Below are 25,430 nucleotides of genomic sequence, written 5' to 3' on the forward strand. Positions count from 1 at the left end.
TCAAAAATGAGTTTAGCATTTTTTGTTAGACTATATCAGTTTACCTTGTACTTTTTAAGGCTTTCTGTTTTTATATTTGGTAAAAAGAATAAAAAGAAACAAAAAGTAAAAAAAAAAACAAGTGAAAACAATAAACGATTTACAGAAAAAATAATAAATAAAATTATCTTAAATATAGAGGAGAGTCACACAAAAATTTCCTTACAAACTCTAAAAAAAATCGTGAAACATAATAATTAATTATACCACAATTCATTTATTTATTTTCTTTATAAATAAAATGTGTCACAATCCATTATGATAAGTCATCATAGTCACATCCAGGAATGTCAACGGGGCGGATAGGGTACGGGTAGTAGCTTCCCCGTATTCTACCCGCTGGATAAATATCTGTCCCGTATCCGTACCTATATTTGTCGACTATCCGTTATGCGGGTACCCGTCTATTTTTTTTATATCTACGGATATCCACGGGTACCCACAGGTATTTGAAAAATTATTTAAAAAATAAATATTTAATTATAAATTCAAATAAAATAAAATAAAATGCATCACTGTCATAAATTTTGAATAAAGTTCAAATAAACTCAAGTTGATACAAGTCCAAATAATTGTAAAAGTAAATTTAAAATGACGTTCAACATAATAAAAATTCTTTAATTAGTGTTTTGATCAACAAACTCACTTTCTTCAATTGATTCCTGAAAAATAAATAAAATAAACAAATAATAAAAGTCAAGTATTTTTATTTTGATTCTATCATTTGACAACAAGCATACCATAAATGTCATTGTCTATATAAGGTTTGATGTATATGCTCAATTTCAAAGAAAGGAATGAGAAGAATGTCAAGGGGTGTAAGTTTAGCGGGTACGGGTATCCATGGGTACGAATACTATGATACCCGTACCCACCCCGTTAACATGCAGGTATCAAAAATATTCATACCCGCAGGTAGCGGGTATCCATTTTTAATATCCATTTTCTACATGTTGCGGGTTTTATCCGCGGATACCCGCGGGTACGGATTTTTTTTGACATCCCTAGTCACATATGAGACACTTTGTTCAGTTTACTTTTGTTTTCCTATTTTGATAATAATAAATAAAGTATTACTAATAAGATGAATAACAATGCTGATAAATATTAATAAATAATTAGAATATTTATTTTTAAAATTAAACAATTTTGAAATGTAAATTTTCAGTTCATTTGGATTAACTTCTATTTTGATTATATATATACTTTTTCATTTATTCATCTATTTCATTTGTCTCGACCCAACAAACCACTATTTTTGCTATGCTAACCGCTTTAAAGAATACTTCTTTTTGTTGGGTTTTTATTTTAATAAACTTAAATGTATTAGCCGTTGGGTGGTTAATGTACTAGCCGTTGGGTGGTTAATGTACTAGCCGTTGAATAGTTAATGCACTAGCCGTTGGGTAGTTAATGTACTAGTCGTTTATAGCCGTTGGGAGTACAACGGACGAAAATTGTAAGCCTATAAATTGTATTGCTTATGGCATGAATAATTACAATGAAAAGTGAATAAGTTTTCCTTTTTAGAGCCTCTTTCTCCTAACAAAGTGGTATCAAGAGCTAGGTAGACAGCCAGAGAGCTAGAGAAAGCTAGGTTGTTCTTGAGTGTTAGAGAGAGTCAGTTACCCGAGTGTCTGAGTGAAACATAGTGAGAGAGTGATGGCCAACAATATGTCCTTACCCCAGTTGACACAAAAAGCCAACTACGATAAGTGGAGCATGCAGATGAAGGCCTACCTCGGATCCCAAGACGTATGGGATATAGTTGAAAGTGGCTTCGAAGAGCCAGAGGATTCTGATGAACAGACAGTAGCCCAGATTGCTGCATTGAGAAAAACACGAGTCAAAGATAGGAAAGCTATGTATGCATTGTACCGAGCTGTGGACGATGCAGGCCTTGAGAAGTTAGCAAACGCTACGACTTCAAAAGAGGCGTGGGAGATCCTGGAGAAAACATATAAGGGAGATGACCGTGTGAAACAGGTTCGTCTTCAAGCTCTCAGAGGAGAGTTTGAGAGGTTGCTAATGAAGGAGAACGAAGGGGTAACCGAGTTCATATCTCGGGTGGAGACTGTAGCAAACCAACTCGGCAAGAATGGGGAGCCGTTGCCTGCAAACCGAGTTGTGGAGAAAATTTTGAGGTCATTGACAATTGACTTTGACAACATTGTGTGTGCCATAGAGGAATCCAAAGACCTCTCAAAACTCACGGTGGAGGAGCTTGCTGGGTCCTTGGAAGCATATGAACAAAGAAGAAGAAAGACGAAGGAAGACTACTTTGGCCAAGCACTCCAAGCAAAGACAAATTTCCAGGAGAAAAAGGCGTTTTATACTCAGAACACTCAAAGCAGAGGAAGAGGTCGGGGAGGTAGAGGAAACGGTCGCAGTGGCCGAGGTCGAGGTGGACAGGAAGGAGAGAGAGAACATACCAACAACCAAAATTGGCGTGAAAGAGGACGCGGTTCATGGAGAGGAGGTCGGGTGAGCAACTCAAACGTTGAGTGCTACAAATGTGGCAAGTACGGTCACTATGCAAAGGATTGTAACTCGGATAGGTGTTACAATTGTGGTAAAGTTGGGCACTTTGCAAAAGAGTGTCGATCTGAAAGTAAGAAGGAAGTGACGACTAATTTTCTCACAGAAGATGTTGAAGAGAATGGAGGGTTGTTGATGATGTCAATAGCCGAGGATATGCAATTGAACAACTCGACAGGACAACAAAGTAGTTCAACTAACTCGGTGTGGTACCTTGACACAGGTGCAAGCAACCACATGTGCGGAGATGAGCACTTCTTTAAAGACTTAGCAAAAGTAGAAGCTGGAGATGTGTCTTTTGGAGATGATTCAAAGGTTGCGGTAAAAGGTCGAGGGACGATCTGGTACTTGCAGAAGGATGGTCGAGTTGGGGAAATTCGAGACGTGTACTATGTACCTGATCTCAAAAGTAACATTTTGAGCATGGGACAGTTGATGGAAAAGGGTTACTCGGTGTTAATGAAAGACCGAGTACTAGACTTGAAGGACAAACTTGGACGTTTGATTGCTCGTGTAGAGATGAAGAAAAACCGAATGTATAAGTTGGAATTAAAGATCATACAAGAGAAGTGTTTGAAACTTGATGTCAAGGATGAGACAATGATATGGCACTTTCGGTTTGGTCACTTACATTTTGACGGGCTGATGGAACTGGTGAAAAAAGGTATGGTGCATGGATTGCCAAGCATGAAGTTCAAAAGTAAATTGTGTGAAGAATGTATACTCGGCAAACAGTCGAGGACTTCGTTTCCGAGAAATGCCAAGTACCAAGCAAAGGAACAACTGGGCCTAATTCATACCGACGTGTGTGGACCAATTACTCCTGAATCCTTCAGTGGTAAGAGATACTTTATTTCTTTTGTAGATGATTTTTCACGAAAGACATGGGTCTACTTCTTGAAGGAAAAGTCTGAGGTGTTCAAGGTGTTCAAGAAGTTTAGAGTGATGGTGGAGAAGGAGACAAACAAACAGATTAAGGCTGTTCGGTCTGATAGGGGAGGCGAGTTCACATCAACAGAGTTCATGAAGTACTGTGATGAGCACGGCATAAGAAGATTTTTGACAGCCTCATACTCACCACAACAGAATGGTGTAGCTGAGAGGAAAAACCGAACTATTCTTGATATGGTTCGGTCCATGATGAAGAGTAAGAATATGCCAAAGGAGTTTTGGGCAGAAGCCGTACAATGTGCCATTTATATACAAAATAGGTGTCCACATGCAAGGTTGAATGGAAAGACACCACAAGAAGTATGGAGTGGACAAAAGCCGAGTGTGTCTCATCTCAAGGTGTTTGGCAGTGTAGCATATGCCCACGTACCAAGTCAGCAAAGAACGAAACTCGAGGATAAGTGTAAGAAGTATGTGTTTATTGGGTATGATGAGATGACAAAAGCCTACAAATTGTTAGACCCAATAAACCAAAAAGTGATAGTAAGTCGTGATGTTCGAGTAGATGAAGCCAATGAGTGGAGTTGGAACAACTCAGTTGAAGAGATGAGTGGAGATACTAGCTCGTCAATTGCTATACCACCGGCTACAGAAAATTTTGAAACCACTGACGATGAAGATGAACCCCGACGACCCAGAATACGAACCATACAAGAATTGTATGAGTCTACTGAACAGGTACATGTTGTTTGTCTTTTGGCAGGTTCTGAGAACATAACCTTTGAGGAGGCGGTGCAAGATGAGAAGTGGAGACTTGCAATGGATGAGGAGATCGATGCAATTGAGCGCAATAACACGTGGGAGTTGTCCAATCCCCCAACAGGAGCTCGGCCCATTGGTGTGAAATGGGTATACAAGAAGAAGATGAATGCTCAAGGTGAAATAGAGCGTTACAAAGCCAGACTTGTTGCTAAGGGCTACAAACAAAAGGAGAGAATTGACTATGCTGAGGTGTTTGCGCCAGTCACTAGAATGGAGACAGTTCGACTGCTAATTTCAATGGCAGCTCAGCACAAATGGTCGATCTATCAAATGGACGTGAAGTCAGCATTTCTGAATGGAATCCTAGAGGAAGAAGTTTATGTTGAACAACCATTGGGATACATGAGAAGAGGAGAAGAGAAGAAAGTACTACGATTGAAGAAAGCGCTTTATGGGTTGAAGCAAGCTCCTCGGGCATGGAATTACCGCATTGACAAGTACTTCAAGAAGAAAGGATATGAGCAATGTCCATATGAACATGCTCTGTACATAAAGAAAAGTAAAGGTGATGTAATGTTTGTTGCTCTTTATGTAGATGACCTTATATTCATGGGAAACAATGCTGAGATGATTCAAGAATTCAAGGACATAATGACAAAGGAGTTTGAGATGACAGACATGGGATTGATGGAGTACTTCCTTGGCTTGGAAGTCAATCAGGGTGAGAAAGGGATTTTTGTGTCCCAAGAAAGGTATGCCGAGGAGATCTTGAACAAGTTCAAGATGACAAACTGCAACCCGGTTTCGACCCCAATGGAACCGGGTACAAAACTCTCGAAGTTTGATGGAGGAGACCGAGTTGATGCCAACAAGTACCGAAGCTTGGTTGGAAGCCTTCGCTATCTGACGAGTACAAGGCCAGACTTACTACTAAGTGTTGGTATAGTAAGTCGGTATATAGAGGAGCCAAGCTACAATCATTGGAAGGTTCTGAAGCGAATACTAAGGTATATTCGAGGAACAATATCACTCGGACTATACTATACTAAGTCAGACAACTACGAACTTGTAGGGTACTCAGATAGTGATTGGTGCGGAGATGTAGACGACCGAAAAAGCACATCCGGGTATGTATTTTTCATGGGCCACACAGCGTTCACTTGGCTTTCAAAGAAGCAACCTATAGTAACATTATCAACATGTGAAGCTGAGTATGTTGCAGCATCATGGTGTGTATGTCATGCGGTATGGCTTAGAAATCTTCTAAGCAAACTAGAGATGAAACAAGAAGAAGGTACTGTGATACGAGTGGACAACAAGTCGGCCATTGAGTTGGCGAAGAATCCGGTCAACCATGAAAGGAGCAAGCACATTGATGTGCGTTTTCATTTCATCCGAGAACAGGTAAAGGAAGGCAATGTGGAGCTGGTGCACGTGGGAAGCCGAGATCAAGTTGCAGATTTGTTTACAAAACCACTACCGACTGTGTTGTTCAATAACTGCAAGAAACTGATCGGGATGGAGGATAAAAGAAACATTTAAGCTTACGGGGGAGTTTTGTTGGGTTTTTATTTTAATAAACTTAAATGTATTAGCCGTTGGGTGGTTAATGTACTAGCCGTTGGGTGGTTAATGTACTAGCCGTTGAATAGTTAATGCACTAGCCGTTGGGTAGTTAATGTACTAGTCGTTTATAGCCGTTGGGAGTACAACGGACGAAAATTGTAAGCCTATAAATTGTATTGCTTATGGCATGAATAATTACAATGAAAAGTGAATAAGTTTTCCTTTTTAGAGCCTCTTTCTCCTAACACTTTTGTGTGTGCATGGATAATATGAGTCTATGTTTTATGTTATAATTCTTTCAATGATTAATGAGAACATTTGTTTGGGTATGTCTACTTGACAGTTAAGAAAGAAACAAAATAAAACATATAATATAATGAGTGCATTATAATGAAATGAACTAAAAAGAAAAATTCCTCATTTTTGTAATTAATAATATATATATATATATATATATATATATATAAAAGAATTTATTTACGAGTCTAAGTTATACCTTAAGTAAATATAAAAAAGTTGAATATCATATTAGTATAAAGACACACAAATCCATTACATTATTTAAGGGATGAGAAATCGATTGATTTAGATTAACAATACGATCCAAAAAAATCACTTATGATATAAAGTATCTATATATAACTGATGTATGATTATCCAAATCGTTCTTATCTACTACTGATATATGCTTTCGTCTTGGCCAAATTCTGCATGCTTCATGCTCCAAGCATTCAGTTCTGAAATCACCACACTCTTCCTTCCATTATTGAATGCAAAAACACGAGCATCTTTCTCAATCGCCAACGAGGGATAAACTCTACTCGTAATACAAATTCTCCCTTTCTCCCCAAAACTCTCAATAATGGACCGATCAATCTGCATAATATGAATCTATACATTTCAATTTCGCAAACACTTGATGAAACAAAACGGGTAATATTTATCAGCAGCAACAAACATACCAAACTTCTGAGTGAAATTGTTTTTTTATTAGGATCTATGTCAAAGATGGTTCCATACTTGGATTTATCAAGGTTCTCCCGCAATGAAGACCTGTGAAGTGTACACAACTCTCAAAAGCTCAAGTCTCAACCATAAATCACTATTAAGTAAATTGTTAGCATCATAATTCACAGATTAAATTCAGAGAATTATGTCAGAAATTACCTGCTTTGATCACTGCACATCAAACATACATATCTATTGGAGGTTTTGTATATTCTGAAGAAGATTGCAGTGTGTTCTGTTTGATCCTCAGATGCTAAAGCAAACAAACCAAATGGCCCTATTGTGCCACTTCTTGATGCATATTCTTCACTACACAGTAACTCAGGATCAACTTCACTTTCATCTAAAAACTCTGCATTCTCTATTTCCGGAACCTCAAACAACACTTCTACATCAGCCTTCAAAAGTATAGTTCTAAAAAATCATCATTGATGTTGAACACGGTTTAAAGAAAAAGAATGTGAGAAAATGCAGCACAAGTTTACATACCTGTGATGCTGTGATACCTGAAACTTCAAGAATTGATCCACCAACAAGTTTCTCTCCCTTTATGCTAATTTGTTTGCCACGCAGCTTTTCTACCTCTTCAATTGGCCACTGCATTAACCGGTTTCCATTTTCATCAAGCCAAACTTGCCTTGGAATACACTACATAGTACACAGAAAAGAACACTCATCAACATGATATGAATTATATCCCTCGTCGGAAGATATGTGGGTGTAAACCTTAATTCAGAAACCGGTTTTATGAGACAATTTTTATCATAATCCTAAAGTAATTAACCAAAAGAAAAAGTGTAACACAGCTAAAATTAATACCTGAAGACCAGCCCATCCTTTCTCAATGTCATCATGTCTAGTGTCAGATTCGTTCACCCACCCCCATAGTATCCTTCTGCTCTTAGCATGGTCAAAAAAAGACTTTGAGGCATAAAATTTACCATAGTCAAACCTTAAGTCCAAACTAGTTCCTGTGAATTTTACATCAGGAACAAAGTTTCCATCACCATTGGCATATTCACCAAGAAAATAATAGTCCTGATGTCTGCGTAGATAGCTTATCTTCAACACATGTCTAACACTTTGATTTTGGACAGATGTATCCACCCCATTTGTGCCATTGACGGAAACAGGAAAAAAATCTGGACACTCACAAACTCCAGTATTATCTGATGCAAAAAAAGGATTCAATTTCACTTTCCAATCTGCAAAATCCTCACTTTGGTAAAGAACTACCTTCCCTTCATCACCATTTTGAGCACCAATGACTACCCTCCATTTTCCATCCTTTCCCTGCCATGCAGTTGAAGGGTCTCTGAAATTATGAACTTCAACCCCACTTGGTGGAGTCATGACAGGGTTTTGAGGGTGTTTCACCCATTCCCTTAAGAAGGGGTCTGATAGATTCTTTGGCATAGCCATGTTTTGAACTTGATGCTTTTTATCATCAATTCCTGTGTACAGAATCACAGGTTGTTCTTTTTCTGGGATCACAGTGGCTGAGCCTGACCAACAACTGTTCACATCAAACGGCTCACTTGGCTCAATAGCATGGTTCAGATGAATCCAGTTTATGAGATCATAGGACACAGAGTGAGCCCACACCATTTTCTCACCGAAGGTTGCTGCATCAGGATTATGTTGGTAGAAAAAGTGGTAAACTCCTCTGTAGTACATTGGTGCTGCCACCACAAGTAAAATTAGCTTACACAACAAACTTTTGGAGAAGTTCAATGATATAGTGCAGAAACTGATTTAGTTTATATAAGAAGTTCAACTTTTTTAACTTGTAAAAATTTATTCAAACATGACAATGATGCTGTGTGCAATAAGAGGCAACTAAGTAACGTAAAGTGTGAGAAATTGATGAGCATACCATTTGGATCTGCACAATGAAGTCAACCATTCCCAGTGTTTTTGTCAGGAAAAAACATGTCATAAGACCAAGAGAAAAGAATTAGACACAAACATGTGCCAAAATCAAATAGACAAAAGAGTGTTTATTTAGGATAACAATACCATTCATCCAATATTGTGGTGGTTGAAAGTGGTAGCAAGTTCTGTAAGGTTGTTTCTGAGGTAGCTTGAACATGGTAGAATTGAGGTTGTGTGAGGATGCAACCTCTCCATTGATCTCCATGATGATAGAGGAAGGTCAACACAAATATTAGATGATGAGGGTACCTTATACAATGAATATTTCACTGTTTGGAGAAAGAAAAGGCATCACTGATATAAAATGAATGGTGCTGATAATAATCTGAATATTCATAGACTTTAAGAAAATTGCAACAGAGAAATTATTTTTATTCATGACTTGACTTCCGTAGTCAATGCAAATTGGTTTTATATATATACATTAATATTTTTTTAATTTACATATTATAGATCACCTAAAACACAGAAAGACTGATTAACAACTGAAAAGGAAACAACCTAGAGTTCTGTTTGGTCCTGCTAACTACATGTTTCGGTTAAACTATATTATTGCACTTTGATTAGTAGAAGAAACTAAGGGAAGAAAAAAAAGATAAATGATTTAGTAGAAGCATTATTAATTTAACATGGTAAATATTTTAAAATAAAGGATAAGAGAGTAAAATATGAGAATAATCCTATGATAAAATAAAAATGTGATAATTTAAAAGTTTATTTCATATATACATCATAGTAAGCTAAATAATGATAGAATATAATAGAAATCAAGTTTAAATGAGCAGTTTTCATTAAAATTGCATATAACATAACATTTGATATCAATTATAGAAATTATAAAAAAAAAAACTAAATTATACAGAATTGTATTTTATTTATATTACTAAAAACATTACATGAGATTTTAAACTACGATAAATATTTTAAAAAAGGTAATAGTAATTTAATTTAAATATTTAAAAATAATGTAATTTAATTAGTTACTGTAATTTAATAATTAATTTAATTTTAGTATATCCTTCTTTGTTTCAATTTTGCGTATAATAGGGCTCTACAAAGTTGGATTTACTGAGGTACAATATCTAATGCACGATCGCACTTTTGGTTTCAAAACCCATATTTTTTTTTCATTGTTTTTAACTTTATCAGCTAGTAATGAGCTTCGAAATTAATAATTAAAAATATGGAAAATTTGATTCAAATGAAGTAAATTTTAATATCGTGATAAAGAGGTAGATTTTAAACCTAATTTAATTTTACAAAATCAGAAGACAAATTTTACTTTACACTTAGTTATATACTACAAAATTTTATTATCTCTAGAACTTTCAACACAAATAAATTATATAATAGAATTATATAGAAATAGATTAATTTGGTCATATGATTTAAAACAGAAAACACCTCAATCACTTATAAAATTACATCAAATCTGTTTCAATATAACGAATTAAGTGAAATTTTAGTAATTCAAATTTAACTATATGACTCAAGAAAAAAAAATTCAACTTGACTTAATTTCTACTCAAATGACCTATAATTTTTATTTGATCAAAGTTTATTTGTAAGAATAAAATTGTCCTAAACTTTCTTAAAGCATTTCAAAGTAAATCAAATTAAATTAACAATCAAAATTAACTCAAAGACTCATTAATAAAGTGGTATATGAACTAGCCTACTAAAAAAATAAAAATAAAAAAGTACAACAAGAAAGGGTTTACATGACTATCTAAAATTAACAAATGATTTATAAACTTAAAATACACTTCCTAAATAGTTAAAAAACATAAAAAATAGTAAAATAAACATGAGAAAAGAAATGCAAAAATGAAAAGTGAACAACAAAACTTTTTACCCCACATTGGATTCTAGATTCTCCTTTGAGTAAATTAAATCACTACAAGAAAATTACATATTAGCGAGGGAATAATCCCTAGCGAATCCCTAGCTAATCTCTCGCAAAACGATTCAACGAGGGATTAACGAGGAAATAGCGAAGACACTATGTCGTAGCTAAAATATAGGTAGCTAAGTAGCTAGAGAACCACTTTGTCGCTAATCCCTAGCTAATCTCTAGCTAATCCCTAGCAAATTGGTTGTAGCTAAACCCTAGCAAATTAATTGTAGCTAATCCCTAGCTAATCCTTAACAAATCGGTTGTAGCTAAACCTTAGCTAATCCCTAGCAAATCGATTGTAGCTAATTCCTAGCTAATCTCTAGCAAATTGGTTGTAGCTAATCCTTGGCTAATCCCTAGCAAATCCCTAGCAAATTGGTTGTAGCTAAACCTTAGCTAATCCCTAGCAAATTGGTTGTAGCTAAATCCTAGCTAATTCCTAGCAAATTGATTGTAGCTAATCTATAGCAAATCGGTTGTAGCTAATTCCTAGTTAATCCTTAGCAAAGTTGTTGTAGCTAATCCCTAGCAAATTGATTGTAGCTATTCCCTAGCTAATCCCTAGCAAATAGGTTGTAGCTAATCCCCCGCTAATCCCTAGCAAACTAGTTGTAGCTATTCCCTAGCTAATCCCTAGCAAACTTATCCCTAGCTAATGCCTACCTAAGCCCTCGCCAATTCAACAATTTAATCCCTAGAAAAATAGTAGCGAATTGCATCAATCCAAAATATTCCATTCTTTTACTTGTACCTTATGAAATGCATTTTGACATAAATATAACATTAAGTATAAATCTTGTCAAACATTTTATATGAAACATGTCAAATGTTACTACATTCAAAATAATAAAAGTGATGAACATAATGAAAGTAGTCTTCACAATTGTCAACATACATCATTAAAATACGTGTTTAGAAACAAAAAAAAAACATCATCATCTTCATATTTTCTTCTCGCCATGTTTCATGACAGACGATGGTGAAGATATCTTTAATGCAGGAAATATTTGTGTCTTGAAAAACTCCATGTGTGTTTGCATTTGTGTATGCATTTGTTGTTGTAAAAGCTTTTGCATTTCTACTTGTGCTTGCATTTGTGCTTGGAATTGTGCTTGAAATTGTGCATGCATATCTGCTTGTGCTTTCAACTAAGCTTGTACCTGTTGTGCATGTGCCTCTATTTGTGCTTGTAACTCTATCTGTAGTTGCTTTTGAGATTCAGTTTGTAAATGTAACTGTGTCTGCAATTCTTGTTGCATTTGAGACATTTGTGTAGCTATTGTCGTGATTTCTTCTGTTGGAGGTGCATGATTTGGATTTGTGGAAGGACCTACAACTGATGACGATGAACCATTCACACTGATGATGGCAAGTTCCAAGCTATGACCAATACCATGAATTCTACCTTTCTTATTTTCACCTCCCATTTTCATCCATACTTCAGAATCAACTTTAGGATGCTTTGATACATCTTCTCCATATTTTTCTACCATAGCACTTTCATATGATTCCTATATATAGTAAATCAATCATTTTGTAATATAAGATCTTATGCAGAAAGAAAGAGGATCAGATCTTGGCAAGCACAAAAATGCCACGAATGGAACCAATGAGATAAGTTCTGCCCCAATAAAAACAAAGAGCAAGGGTCAAGGAAAATATCAAAAGGATGATTTTAACTGGGATAGTTTAAGAATAGAAGCACAAGCTAAGGCTGGGAAAAGAGAAAAGACAGCAAACACCATGGATTCTTTGGATTGGGATGCTGTGAGATGTGTAGATGTCAATGAAATTGCCCAGACCATCAAAGAACGGGGTATGAACAACATGCTTACAGAACATATTCAAGTAGAATAAAATACCATGAAATACTTATAACTTTCTTGAGACAGACACCCTATGAATGCAGCTTATAGTACATGATACACTATGCAGAATTTCCTGAATAGACTGGTTGAAGAACATGGAAGCATTGACCTTGAATGGCTGAGAGACGTTCCACCAGACAAAGCAAAGTAAGTCCAGTGGTTAATTAAACTTCCTAATAAAGTACTATTTCTTGTACAATAAAGTTAGCATTTATTTAATCTTGTTGGTGAAACCAACATCTTGAACTCTCTCATTTCACTAGTAAAACACACACAAGTGATGATACTTTTTTTCCAGTAAGGCAATATATCCATAATAAAATTGATTTACACATACAGAGAATACTTGCTCAGTGTAAAAGGATTGGGATTGAAAAGTGTGGAATGTGTGCGACTTTTAACACTGCATCATCTTGCCTTCCCGGTAAGTTTAAAGAAATTTGTGCAATTACTGGAATATGGAATAAATCTGATAAATTATTGACATATAACACATGTAGACACAAATGTAGACATCTCTCAGCTTGTGCTCAACTGTACCTGACAGTAGCTTACAAGCTGCAGAAAAATGATAGTGTTTCCTCTAAGCATTTACTACAAGTCTAATAAATCATGAATTGTCTGAACCATACTAACCTACTATATCGCTGCAATCTGAACTACCGACGAAACTAAACTTGAACTTGATAATATTGCTGCAACCTCCCAAACCTGGTTCTCTTCAAAATAGTTAATCGATTAGAAAACTTTTTTTCTCCAAACCAACTTCGAAGAAGGTGAACGAGAAATGACAGAGGTCGAGATAATAAACCTGATTTAGGAACCAAACTCGACGTCGTTGCAACCTCTTCGAGTTCTCTTCCGAGCTTCTCGGTACTATCTTCACTTCCGAGCTTCTCGGTACTCTCTCCAAGCTGAAATCAAAACCCTAATGTTTGCACTTCTTCATTATACGAAATCTGAAAGCCTTCGATGCGAGAGCTTTCGGTGCCTGCGAGTCACTATACGAAATCCGACAGCCTTCGATGTGAGCTTCTTATGCGAGCTTCAGATGCTTACAAGTCTCCGACCGTTCAACCAAAAGGACATGAATGTTTGAACAGTGACATCCGAGAAGCAATGTTTAAAGTTTCAACCAAATAGAATTAAGTTTTAAGTTGTATACTTTATGTTTTTAATTCGTTTTTAAAGTTTCATACGAATATATTCATTCTATATTCTGTATCATTTTCATTTATTTATAGTATTTATAGTATTTATAGTATTTATATTATATATTATATATATATATATATATATATATATATATATATATATATATAATATTATATAAAATATATATTTTTTAAAGTTAAGTGTTTAATTAAATCAAGTTAAATATTCATATTTTATAAATAAAATAGGTACATACAATTTATTTTTATTTATAATATATCCTAAATAATTTATTTCATATTTAAAATTTTTTAAACAATAAAACAAACTGTACCATAAATATAATAATATATAATAATATGTGACAATATAAATTAATTATTAATTTAATAATTCTTTTATTCAAATAAATTAATATAAAATATAAAAAAATAGCATAAAAGGTAATAAATAATTATCAAAATAATAGCTAATCATTTCATTTTTCATATAATTAATAAGAATTGTTTTAATACCTTTTGTAATAATATTTAAATGGAAAAAAATATTGTGTTAGTTAAATGGTAGTTATTATTTAAAATAAAATAATATATATATATATATATATATATATATATATATAATAAAAATAATTTACAAATAAGGGATTAATTTATATAATAATAAAATATATTTTTGAAGATTTTTAAATACATTGATAGTTTTTAAAAATTTCTTTAATAAATTTATTTTTTATAAAATAATTTGTATATTATTATTTTTAATTAGAAATTCTATTTACTAGTTTTGGATTAGCAATAAAATCATTTTACAATTAAAATCATAGTTAATTAGCTTCAACTTAATTATCATATTATGTTGTATCTAATCCCTAACTATTAGCTACAACTTAGCTGCTATATTATGTTGTGTCTAATCCCTAACTAATTAGCTTCAGTTTAACTACCATATTATGTTGTGTCTAATCCCTAACTAATTAGCTACAACTTAGCTACAATATCTATGTTGTGTATAATCTCTAACTAATTAGTTACAATTTAGCTACCATATTTATGTTGTGTTTAATCCCTAACTAATTAGCTACAACTTAGCTACCATATTTATGTTATGTTTAATTCCTAACTAATTAACTACAACTTAGTTACCATATATATGTTATGTCTAAGCCCTAACTAAATAGTTACAACTTAGCTACCATATTTATGTTGTGTTTAATCCCTTACTAATTAGCTACAACTTAACTACCATATTTATGTTATGTTTAATTCCTAACTAATTAGCTACAACTTAGTTACCATATATATGTTATGTCTAATCCCTAACTAATTAGCAACAACTTAGCTACCATATTTATGTTGTGTTTAATCCCTAACTAATTAGCTACAACTTACCTACCATATTATGTTGTATCTAGTCCCTCACTAATTAGCTACAACTTTGCTACAATATTTATTTGTTGCTAATTTGTCTCTAATTAGCGAGAGATTAGCGAGTAAAATTTTCCCTCACTAATTTCTCTCGCAAATCAGCAAATTTCTTGTAGTGAATCAAGTATAGTAAGAAATAAGGAAAATAGAAAAACCAATAATTGTAAATTGAAGAATGAAAAATAAAAGTAAAAGTAAAAATAGTGAACTAAAGATATAATATTTTTTGCTACCCATGGTTATATGATGATTTTAGTTTTTATATTTATTAACTAAAGAGCTATTTTGTGAAATTTATTTCACTAAACAAAGTGACATCTTGATGAGTTATTATATGCTTGCTAATAGTAGAAACTTCTTGGAGTGTTTAATTAAGAAAATTCAACATGTGTTCAATAGATTCTCAAGTAGTACAACATTTTCGTTGAGTAAATTAAACTTCCGTTTAGTGATTTTCTTTGTCAAAATTATTAATCTTCGTAGTTATTTCTCTAAGTGAATTTTGTTTTTGCGTTGTGAATTCTTCAAAGTATATCAAATGATCCTCTTTTGTGGTTTTTGTTAAACGATTCCATGTTTTGTGATTGTGTTCAGAAAGCATTGTTAATCATTCTAATTTGTAGATTCAAAAATTCATAATAATTAAGTTTTACCTGGACGAAGCATTTCAGAAATTGAAATATATTATATTTTAGATTTCTTTCATTTTCTAACTAACTTGTTCGGATAAAGAAATTAAAATAACTTACATTTCAATTTCTTATTTGGATAAAATAATTGAATTTCTTGTCAGATAAAATTTCATTTTAACAATATTTATTTTAGGTTTAATTATGTTTTGAGTTCATGAAAAATTTGGAAACGGACTTGATGACCCAAAATAGATTGGGCCAACCCAACGACCCAACCGGGCCGAGTCGGTTGAGAAACCCAAATGGGCTAGGCTGGGTCGGCCCGACGATCCAGACAGGCCTGATCAGCCTGACGATCTATACGAGTCGGTAATGCCCCGTCAAGTTCGTCGACCCAGCCCGACCCGACCCATGTAAGTCGTTGGCCCGACTTGACCCCACTAGGTCGTCAGAACCGCAAGTTTGTGTCGTTAGGCCAGCCCGACCCAACAAGGTCGTCGGGCCCATCTAGGCCATCAGGTCGGTCAGGCTTGTCGTGTCAACGAGTTGGTCGGGTCGTTGGGCCTATTAGACATGCTTGGGTTGTCAGGCCTGCCTGATACCTCTAGGTCGTCTGGCCTGCCCGACTTGTTTGGGTCGTTGGGCCTGCCTGACCCGTTTGTGTCGTCAAGCCCTCTAATCCATATGGACAACCTAGCCCGTCATGGTTGTCGAGCTTGTCAGGTTCGTTTGGGGTTGAGTATAGAGTGTGAGGTTGAGTGAGAAGAATTTCAAATTTCACCTTTTTTAGGGTATTTGAATTTCTTCTAATTTAGCTAATTGAAATACTTCAAAAAAATGCATGCATTTTAAATGCTTTTCAATTTCTCTATCTAAACAAAACATTTCATTACAAAGAATTTCAAAATTTTCAAATAGATGAATCACCCTCTTGAATTGTCTCATCCAAACACACCCTTACCATGTGTTTGGATGGAGCATTTCAACAATGCTTAGAAATTGAAATGCTTTGTATTTGAATTGCTTGTAATTAAATTCCATTCTTTTTTTAAATAACTTGTTTGGATGAGGAAATTAAAATACCTTACATTTCAATTTCTTGTTTGAAAAAAAAAATGAATTTATTGTGAGATAAAATTTAATTTTAACAATATTTATTTTACGCTTAATTATGTTTTGAGTTCATGATAAATTTGGAAACATGCTCGACAACCCAGATTGGTCGGCCAGACCCAACTACGCAACCAGATTGGTTAGACCCGACGACCCACCCAAGCTGGACCGATTGGGAAGCCCAGACAGGCTGGGTGGCCCGATGATCTAGAGGCCTGACGGCCCATACTGCACGATTGTGCCGTCAAGTTCATTAATATGGCCTGGTCCAACCCGTCTAGGTCATTGGCCCAATGCTCCAGACGGGTCCGATGACCCGAACGGGCCCGACGATCAAGACGGGCCTGACAGGCCTGAAGACCTGGATGGGCCCGACGAGCTGGACAAGCCCGACAATCCAGACGTGTCCAAATACCTGGACGAGTTCAACGACTCGGACAGGCCCGTACACCCAGACGGGCCCGAAGACCCGAACGAGTCTGACGACTAGGATGGGCCCGAGGACCCGGACAGGGGTGAGGACTTGGACAGGCCCGATGACTCAGATTGGCCCGACGACTTCGACACGTCCAACGACTTGGACAGGCCCGACGGCCTAGACGGGCCCGAGACTCGAACGTGCCTGACAACTCGTACGAGCCCTTTCAAACCGTCGGGTCCGTTCGGGTCGTCGGACCCGTTCGGATAGTCTAGCTCGTACGAGTCGTCGGGCCCGTTTGGATTATTGGGACCGTCCGGGTCATTGGGCTCGTTCGGGTCATCGTTCCCGTCTTGGTCGTTGGGCCTGTCCGGGTCGTCGGGCCCGTCCGGGTCGTCGGGCCCGTCCGGGTCGTTGGGCTCGTCCGGGTTGTTTGGCCCGTCTAGGTCGTCAGGCCCGTCTGGGTCATCGGGCATGTCTAGATCATTGGGCTCGTTTGGGTCGTCAAACCTGTCTAGGTCATCGGGCTCGTTTGGGTCGTCGGACCCGTCCGGGTTGTCGGGCACGTCTAGTCGTCGTGCACGTCCGGATCGTCTAGAATGTGAGGTTGAGTGAGAAGAATTTCAAATTCCACCTATTTTGAGGGTATTTGAATTTTTACTAATTTAACTAATTGAAATCCTTCTAAAAAATGCTTGCATTTGAAATGCTTTTTAGTTTCTCTATCCAAACAAAGCATTTCATTACAAAAAAATCTAAATTCTTCAAAAAAATGAATTGCTTCATTAAAATACTTCATCCAAACACACTCTCAAGAATTTAATCGAGAATTTTGAGTTTAAAGTCTAAAAAAAAGTAGTGCAATTAAAAGTTTATGAAAAGTAATGATTAATTTCTTAGTATTATTTCCTTAATTCATTATGCATCACTGGTTTCTAGGTCTATCTGTAACTACAAAACATTTTCTAAATGAGTTTTTAAACATTATTCTATGTCCAAATTGCGCATTATACTTGATCCACCTATGAATTAAAACAATTGTGTAAACCTAAATTCAATTTATGATACAATTTAAATATTTTAAACAGACAAATCCAATTATTTCTAAAGAATTGAAATCTAAATATTTAAAACCACATAAAATCAAATCCCAATCAATAAACCTAGTAAATTTTAAAGTCATAATAAAAGCAATAAAGTTAAGAAGAAAACAAAATAGCACACCCTTATTTGATAAGTTCACACCTGTTACATTCAACCTCAAGGCCCAGTAACACCAATCTATTTAAGCTTTCAATACTCCTTAACTTATCATAAATATCCTGTGTAAAACACGGGTATTAAATTAAACATGCCATTAAAAAATAACACAATTTAAATATAATTATCACTTATAAATTATTTTATAGACTAATTTGCTTCCCAAAAGCACAGGTCCTTATAATTTTATATTAGTTATAAAACCTTTTTATTCAATAGAGAATATTTTGCATTACATGATATTATATTTATAGTAAATTTATCAATTTTAAAATATTTACTTATAACTATATGCTTAGTTTAAGTTGTATATTTTTTTCCTACCACTTAACTATCTATAATGATAAGATTAGACTGGTTCGATTCCGTCCCTTATTAAAGTTATGATCAAATTAAATTTAAATTTAAATTAAATGTTTCTATCAAAATTTTGTATTAAATAAGAAAATGATAAACCCAACCTATACTCACATTATCCTCAATTAATAAAACAAACTTGTTTGCTTAAATAAATTTGGAGCATTTGAACTGTCACAGTTTTGTTCTTAAAAAACATCTTAGAGGACGAAGGGAGGTAGGAGTATTTAAACTTCGCTTGACCTTTGACCTCAATTTCTAAGCGATGTGAAATTTATTGGGTGTATCGGAACAATATCGATCATTCTCATACTTAAGATATCATAAATTAAGGAATTATTTCTCTGCATTTTTTTTCTCATATTTTCCTTCCAATAATTCTAGAAATAATGACTAAAAAACATTTCCATTTATTTATAAGGCAAGTTGTTCGACAAGTTTTGAAATCAAATATAAAACAAATGATTGTGTGTTGTCTTGATCTTTCACTTGATGCAAATCAATGAAACAGACCCTTAACAAAATAACATGGCCTCTTCCAATGATTCGGTTTTGTCTTAGGAATTAGCCAAAAGAAAAATATTTCTCAGAAGACTTGGACTTTAAATTCCTTTTAATATTTTCCATTAGAACTCATATTATGGGTCTCTGTCTAAGTCATCTTTCACATGATAATAATGAACTCAAAAGAATATTTGTTCAGGAAAACCTTCACCATATAAGCTCACAAATTATAACATATAGATTATGACATTTTCCCATTCACATGCAAGCCAACTGTGTTGTGTGATTCTTTCTGATTTTTGTATTCTTGATTAATACTCTAATTTCTATTCAACACCTTCAATAATACCTGAAACAAACACATGTTAACTTTTGAAAAGGTGTATTCTCTTTTTACTTTGTGTTGTAGGAAAAAAAAAATTATGAAAAAAAAAATTATGAGAAAGAGAGCACTATATCTAACATAGCACGTGTTAATGGCTTCGGCCACATGTTATCCATAGTATCATCATTTCACTCATTTGTTAGGTGATGAACATGTTGGTATAAGCTTTATGATTTTGTACGCAATTTAATCTTGTATCAATAAAAAGATAAAGAAACATTGCATCATATTATTAATATTTTTTGTGTTCTAAAACATACATGTTTTATTGATTAAGAGCTGTAGCGGAATAGTCGTTTGGTATAATGACCTTCCTCAACCAAATTAACAGATTCTGTTGAAAGTCCCACATCGACTAGAAATAAGACAATTTCATAATAATATATAAGTTACGTACACGATGAATCACATCAACAAATAAAATTTCTAACAGAACATTTGGTGATTTTTACATGTCAAACCCTCTTGGTATAGGTTTAGCCATAACATAAGCATATGCATGCATGGTTGCATTATGAAGTCTGTGATTTGTTCCCTGTCCCGTCTGATACGAGTTTCCAATATCAGTCCCTTTTGCTTTATGACCAACAATTGGAGAGAATCTGATAAGAGTTTAATTTCTTTTCACCTTCACTATTCCACTCTTAACCAATTAAAAACATAACTTTGATCACACTTATTCCAAATGTCAACAATAAAGAGTGAATTAGATATTTTCTCATATTTTATCATAAGCAAACCATTGTTATTAAATCAGAAATAAATGGTGAAAAAGCATATCATCTTCTTATAAAGAAAAAACCCATTATACATGAGTCATCTTAGCAAAACCATATGATATATTTTTAAATTCTAAAAGCATCTAGGATGGTTTGATATTTTATATTATGAAATTCAAGACTCCAATGAATGCCTTACTAGTAACCCAGGTAACTTTAAAAACTGATTGGTTTTGGATTTGTCTCTTTCAACAAAGTGACAGATCACAGTGAATAAATATAATAGTCCTTTTCTTGTGTATATATATATACCTTATCAAACTAAAACTCATAGTTAAGTCCTTTTGCTCTTTTGACATTCTCCTTCTCCCTCATGCTTGCATCATGAAGATCATTGCAGAGCTACTGTTATTTGTTGCAGTTCCTTTTCTGCTCAACAATGGAAATGGAATTCAAGCATTCTCCACACATAGCATCAATTCCAGAGCAACTGCAAAGCAACCTTATCGAACTTCTTATCACTTTCAACCCCAAGAGAATTGGATGAATGGTATTGTTATCCCCTCCAAGTTTTTGTGAATCCAATTTTACTATTTCAGCATTAATACTTCGTAGGAATACCAGTTTACTGTTCAATTCTGTTTCTTTTGTTGAACCATTGATAAGTCTAATCCTTTTCTTCTCTCATTTGATATGTTTCTGCGGACATAATTGGACATGGATGTGCTCATTTTGCAGATCCCAATGGTAAGCGCTTGAATTTATAGAACTATCTTTTGTTCTTTTTGTGAAATTGGATCAAATTGTTCTGTTTAAATAGACTTCACTATAAGAACTTACGGAACAAAAATAAGTCAACTTCTGCAGAAATCGTCTTCTAGTTTCTCACTTGTTCTGTGGATGTCTGGCGTTAATGTTGATTTAATCTCTCAGGGCCTATGTACTACAAAGGTGTTTACCACCTTTTCTATCAGCATAACCCTGAAGCAGCAACCTTTGGTGATAGGATTGTGTGGGGTCACTCAGTATCCTATGATCTCATCAATTGGATTCATCTGAATAATGCTATTGAACCAAGTGGAGCATATGATATTAACAGCTGTTGGTCAGGCTCAGCCACTATAATCCCTGGGAAAGAAGAGCCTATGATTTTGTACACAGGAATTGATGATAAGAAACATCAAGTTCAGAACCTAGCTGTGCCAAAGAATCTATCAGACATCTTCTTAAGGGAATGGGTGAAACACTCTGAGAACCCTGTGATGACTCCACCAAGTGGAGTTGAAGTTGATAATTTCAGAGACCCTTCAACTGCTTGGCAGGGAAAGGATGGGAAATGGAGGGTAGTGGTTGGTGCCCAAAATGGTGATGAAGGGAAGGCAATTCTCTACCAAAGTGAGGATTTTGTGAATTGGAAAGTGGATCCTAATCCCTTTTATGCATCACAAAATACTGGGGTTTGTGAGTGTCCAGACTTTTTTCCTGTGTACATGAATGGCAGCACAAATGGGGTGGATACATCTGTGCAAAATCCAAGTGTCAGACATGTCTTGAAGATAAGCTACCTAAGCAAGCTGCATGATTACTATTTTCTTGGTAAATATGCATCTGATCAGGGAAACTTCATTCCTGATGTAAGGTTTACAGGGACTAGTTCAGACTTGAGGTATGACTATGGTAAATTCTATGCTTCCAAGTCATTTTTTGACCATGCCAAGAACAGGAGAATATTGTGGGGATGGGTGAACGAATCTGACTCCACACAAGATGACATTCAGAAAGGATGGGCTGGTCTACAGGTATTCTAGTTTTTTCAGCTGCCCTATTGTTTTCATTTATCAGATTCAATCCAAAGAGATATATTTGACAGATATGTAGAATTTTATGTTAGTTTGTTACCTTAATCATTGTTCAATATAATCCAAATAACATCATTATGAACTTTGACATCTTAGTTATGCAGACATCAGATGTAATCATAGATAGATTAGTGTGTATGTTCATAATACAAACAATTCCTGTCATACTAAAGTTTCTAAAGATTTTCTTAACATGTAGACAATTCCAAGGCAAGTTTGGCTTGATAAGAGTGGGAAGCGATTGGTTCAGTGGCCACTTGAAGAGCTAGAACAACTACGTGGCAAGCACATAAGAATAACGGGGGAGAATCTTGTGCATGGATCAAATCTTGAAGTCTCAGGTATCACTGCATCACAGGTAAGTAAATAGACTCTATATTTTCACTGATAAATTTCAGACCAAGCACATCAATGGTGAGTGCTTTCAATTTTGAACTTTTGAAGGCCGATGTAGAAGTGTTGTTTGAGGTACCTGAGCTAGAAAAGGCTGAGTTTCTTGATCCAAATGGAGTTGATCCCCAACTACTTTGTAGCCAAGAATATGCAGCAAGAAGTGGCACAATAGGGCCATTTGGTTTGTTAGCTTTGGCTTCAAAGGATCTCAAAGAACACACTGCAATCTTCTTCAGAATTTATAGAACACCCAATACATATGTATGCCTCATGTGCAGTGACCAAAGCAGGTTGCTTCTGAATTCTAACATTCCCTCAACATAGTTTTTTGTTCATATACATGTAAATTGTGATTGAGACAGATTTTTGTTTACACATTGATACAGGTCCTCATTGAGGCATGACCTTGACAAAACCACATATGGAACTATCTTTGACATAGATTCAAATCTAAAAACGATTTCACTAAGAAGCTTGGTATGTCTATTTCTGAAAAGCATTACTCACTCTTCTTTGTTTTAGATATGCTTGATGTGTTGTTGTTATGCAGATTGACCACTCCATTATTGAGAGTTTTGGTGATGAAGGGAGAGTTTGTATCACTAGCAGAGTTTATCCATCATTGGCTATAGAGAAAGATGCTCATCTTTATGCATTTAACTATGGAAGCCAGAGTGTGGTGGTCTCAGAACTGAACGCTTGGAGCATGAAACAAGCAGAGATTGGGTATGAGGGAAACATAAGCTATACCTGAGAAGGGTTAGAAGATTTTTGACACTGTTGGATGTGTGTCTTAGTGTTGTTTTTCCCTCTACATTGGTCCCTCTATGATTGTCATATCTAGGATATAACTATGTTGTCTATTGTTATTTTAGAACGACATGTAATGTGTGAAATTTGAAATCTCTGTTATGTTTTTCTTTGTTCTTTCTCTCAAAATATGTGAATGAATATCGATTTTGATGGTTTAAAACATATTAAAAAAACTTTTAAAATATCATTATTAATATATTTTTGTTAATGCAGGACAACGCTAACATATCTAATAAAAATTATGGACTCATAACTTTGTAGGGATCAATAGATTCAACCAAAAAATTCTAAATTTTAAATCTTAAACTCTAAACACTGCTACAAATTATCATACTACATGAAAATTTTCTTGCAAATTTGTTAAAAAGATTTGTAAGAAAAGATTTTTTCCTACTATTTTTTCTAAGAATTTTAATTGGCAAGTAATTCTTTCGTAGGTAATTATTTCCTACAAAATTATAAAATTCACAAATATTTCTTACAAAATTTGTTGCAAAAAGTGTTTTATACAAAATATTTTGTAAAAAATAGGCAGTAATTTCCTGCAATTTTTTTTTCATAATAAAATTTATAAGTATTTTCTAAAAAAAAATTCAAAACAAAATTAGCAGAAAATATAAGTTTTTTTTAGTAGTGAAACCTTAAACTTTGCATCTCAATTTAATGTATAGGTAGTCATTTTCATAAAAATAAATTATTTAACACTTTTTATTATCATTTGACGATCCTTTACAAGAGCAAAATTGTCCTAACAAAATTGATCTTTTATATTTTTAAAGGAAAAGAGAGAGAAAAAGGTAATGAATGATAGGATTAAATAGAAGTAAAAAAATTGTTTGTGTCAAAGTACCATTGTCCCGTAATATGGGCTACGTGTTTTATAACATCATTTCTATTAGGCTTTTTTTTTCCTTCCCCCCATTATTACTACTTGCACTTCATTTTAACAACTAAAAGACCAAAATACTCTCACTTGCCATCGTTACTGCTCTAGCCATTGTGTCTTATTTTTGATGCAGAGAGAGAAAGAGAGGGAGAGAATAAAAATATAGGTTGTTAAGCTTGGTGGAGATTATATAGTTTTGTAGTTTTTTTTTTTCTTTACAAATCGTCTAATCTGAGCTTGTTTTAAAAAGCTTGTTTTGAAAAGCTTATTCTGAAAAACATTTCATATGTTCTGGAAATTGAAAAATTTATTCTAAAAAACCTTTCAGGCCTGAAAATCTTGTTCAACAAATACTATTCAAGAAAACTTGTTCTCGAAAGGTTGTTTCCAAAAAATTCCAAAATAGATAATCCAAAAATCACTATCGAAATATGTCATGAATGGTAAATGGGTCATTTTAAAAATTATGGAGGTGCATATAATAATTATGGAGCTACCTAAAGCAAAGCCTTATATTACTATTTACATTTAGATTGGCTTAAACTAATTGATCTATTAAGTGTATCATAGTGTGAACAAAAAAACTAATGTGACTTTAATGACTGAAAATCAAATTGGTCCTTTATGGGATAATTTGAACCCTAATTGGTTAAGATGTTAATCACGAAAATGGTCTTAATAAGAAACAATTTTCTCCTCTTGGGATTGTAAGAGAGAAAACGACAATTTTGTAAAGAATAAATGGTTTGGTTGAGAAAGGTTAATTAAACCAATTGTTCATGATCATTATTAGATTCAATTGCAATTAGTTATTAAACCCTTTTATAGATAATTTGTGTTTTAGTTAAGGATCTTCGTATTGGTTTGAATAGACTTGAGAATCCAAACTAATTAAATTGAATTGGATAACTACTTTAAATGGATTCAACATGAACCACATTAATAAAATTTGATGTTGATAACTTGTACCAAATTTTGAAATTTCCAAATCCAAGAAAACCATGT

General features: G+C 34.3%; 2 protein-coding genes across 2 annotated transcripts; one reads left to right on the forward strand and one right to left on the reverse strand.

The window, feature by feature from the left end:
* Positions 1-6,289: 6,289 nt before the first annotated feature.
* On the reverse strand, positions 6,290-9,046 carry LOC114193411 (beta-fructofuranosidase, insoluble isoenzyme CWINV3-like). The gene is made up of 7 exons (XM_028083191.1): positions 8,824-9,046; positions 8,681-8,689; positions 7,624-8,486; positions 7,294-7,452; positions 6,964-7,202; positions 6,759-6,849; positions 6,290-6,672 (listed from the first exon to the last, which is right to left on the reverse strand). The coding sequence occupies exons 1-7, from the start codon at positions 8,942-8,944 to the stop codon at positions 6,472-6,474; spliced, it is 1,683 nt and encodes a 560-aa protein (XP_027938992.1). The 5' UTR covers positions 8,945-9,046; the 3' UTR covers positions 6,290-6,471.
* Positions 9,047-20,791: 11,745 nt separating this feature from the next.
* LOC114195259 (beta-fructofuranosidase, insoluble isoenzyme CWINV1-like) lies at positions 20,792-23,651 on the forward strand. The gene is made up of 7 exons (XM_028085662.1): positions 20,792-21,024; positions 21,213-21,221; positions 21,408-22,273; positions 22,533-22,691; positions 22,778-23,016; positions 23,113-23,203; positions 23,277-23,651. Exons 1-7 carry the CDS (start codon positions 20,859-20,861, stop codon positions 23,478-23,480), a joined length of 1,734 nt encoding a protein of 577 aa, XP_027941463.1. The 5' UTR covers positions 20,792-20,858; the 3' UTR covers positions 23,481-23,651.
* The last annotated feature ends 1,779 nt before the right edge of the window (positions 23,652-25,430 follow it).

This window comes from Vigna unguiculata, chromosome 8 (genome assembly GCF_004118075.2).
Source record: "Vigna unguiculata cultivar IT97K-499-35 chromosome 8, ASM411807v1, whole genome shotgun sequence".
In the NCBI taxonomy this organism is placed as follows: domain Eukaryota; kingdom Viridiplantae; phylum Streptophyta; class Magnoliopsida; order Fabales; family Fabaceae; genus Vigna; species Vigna unguiculata.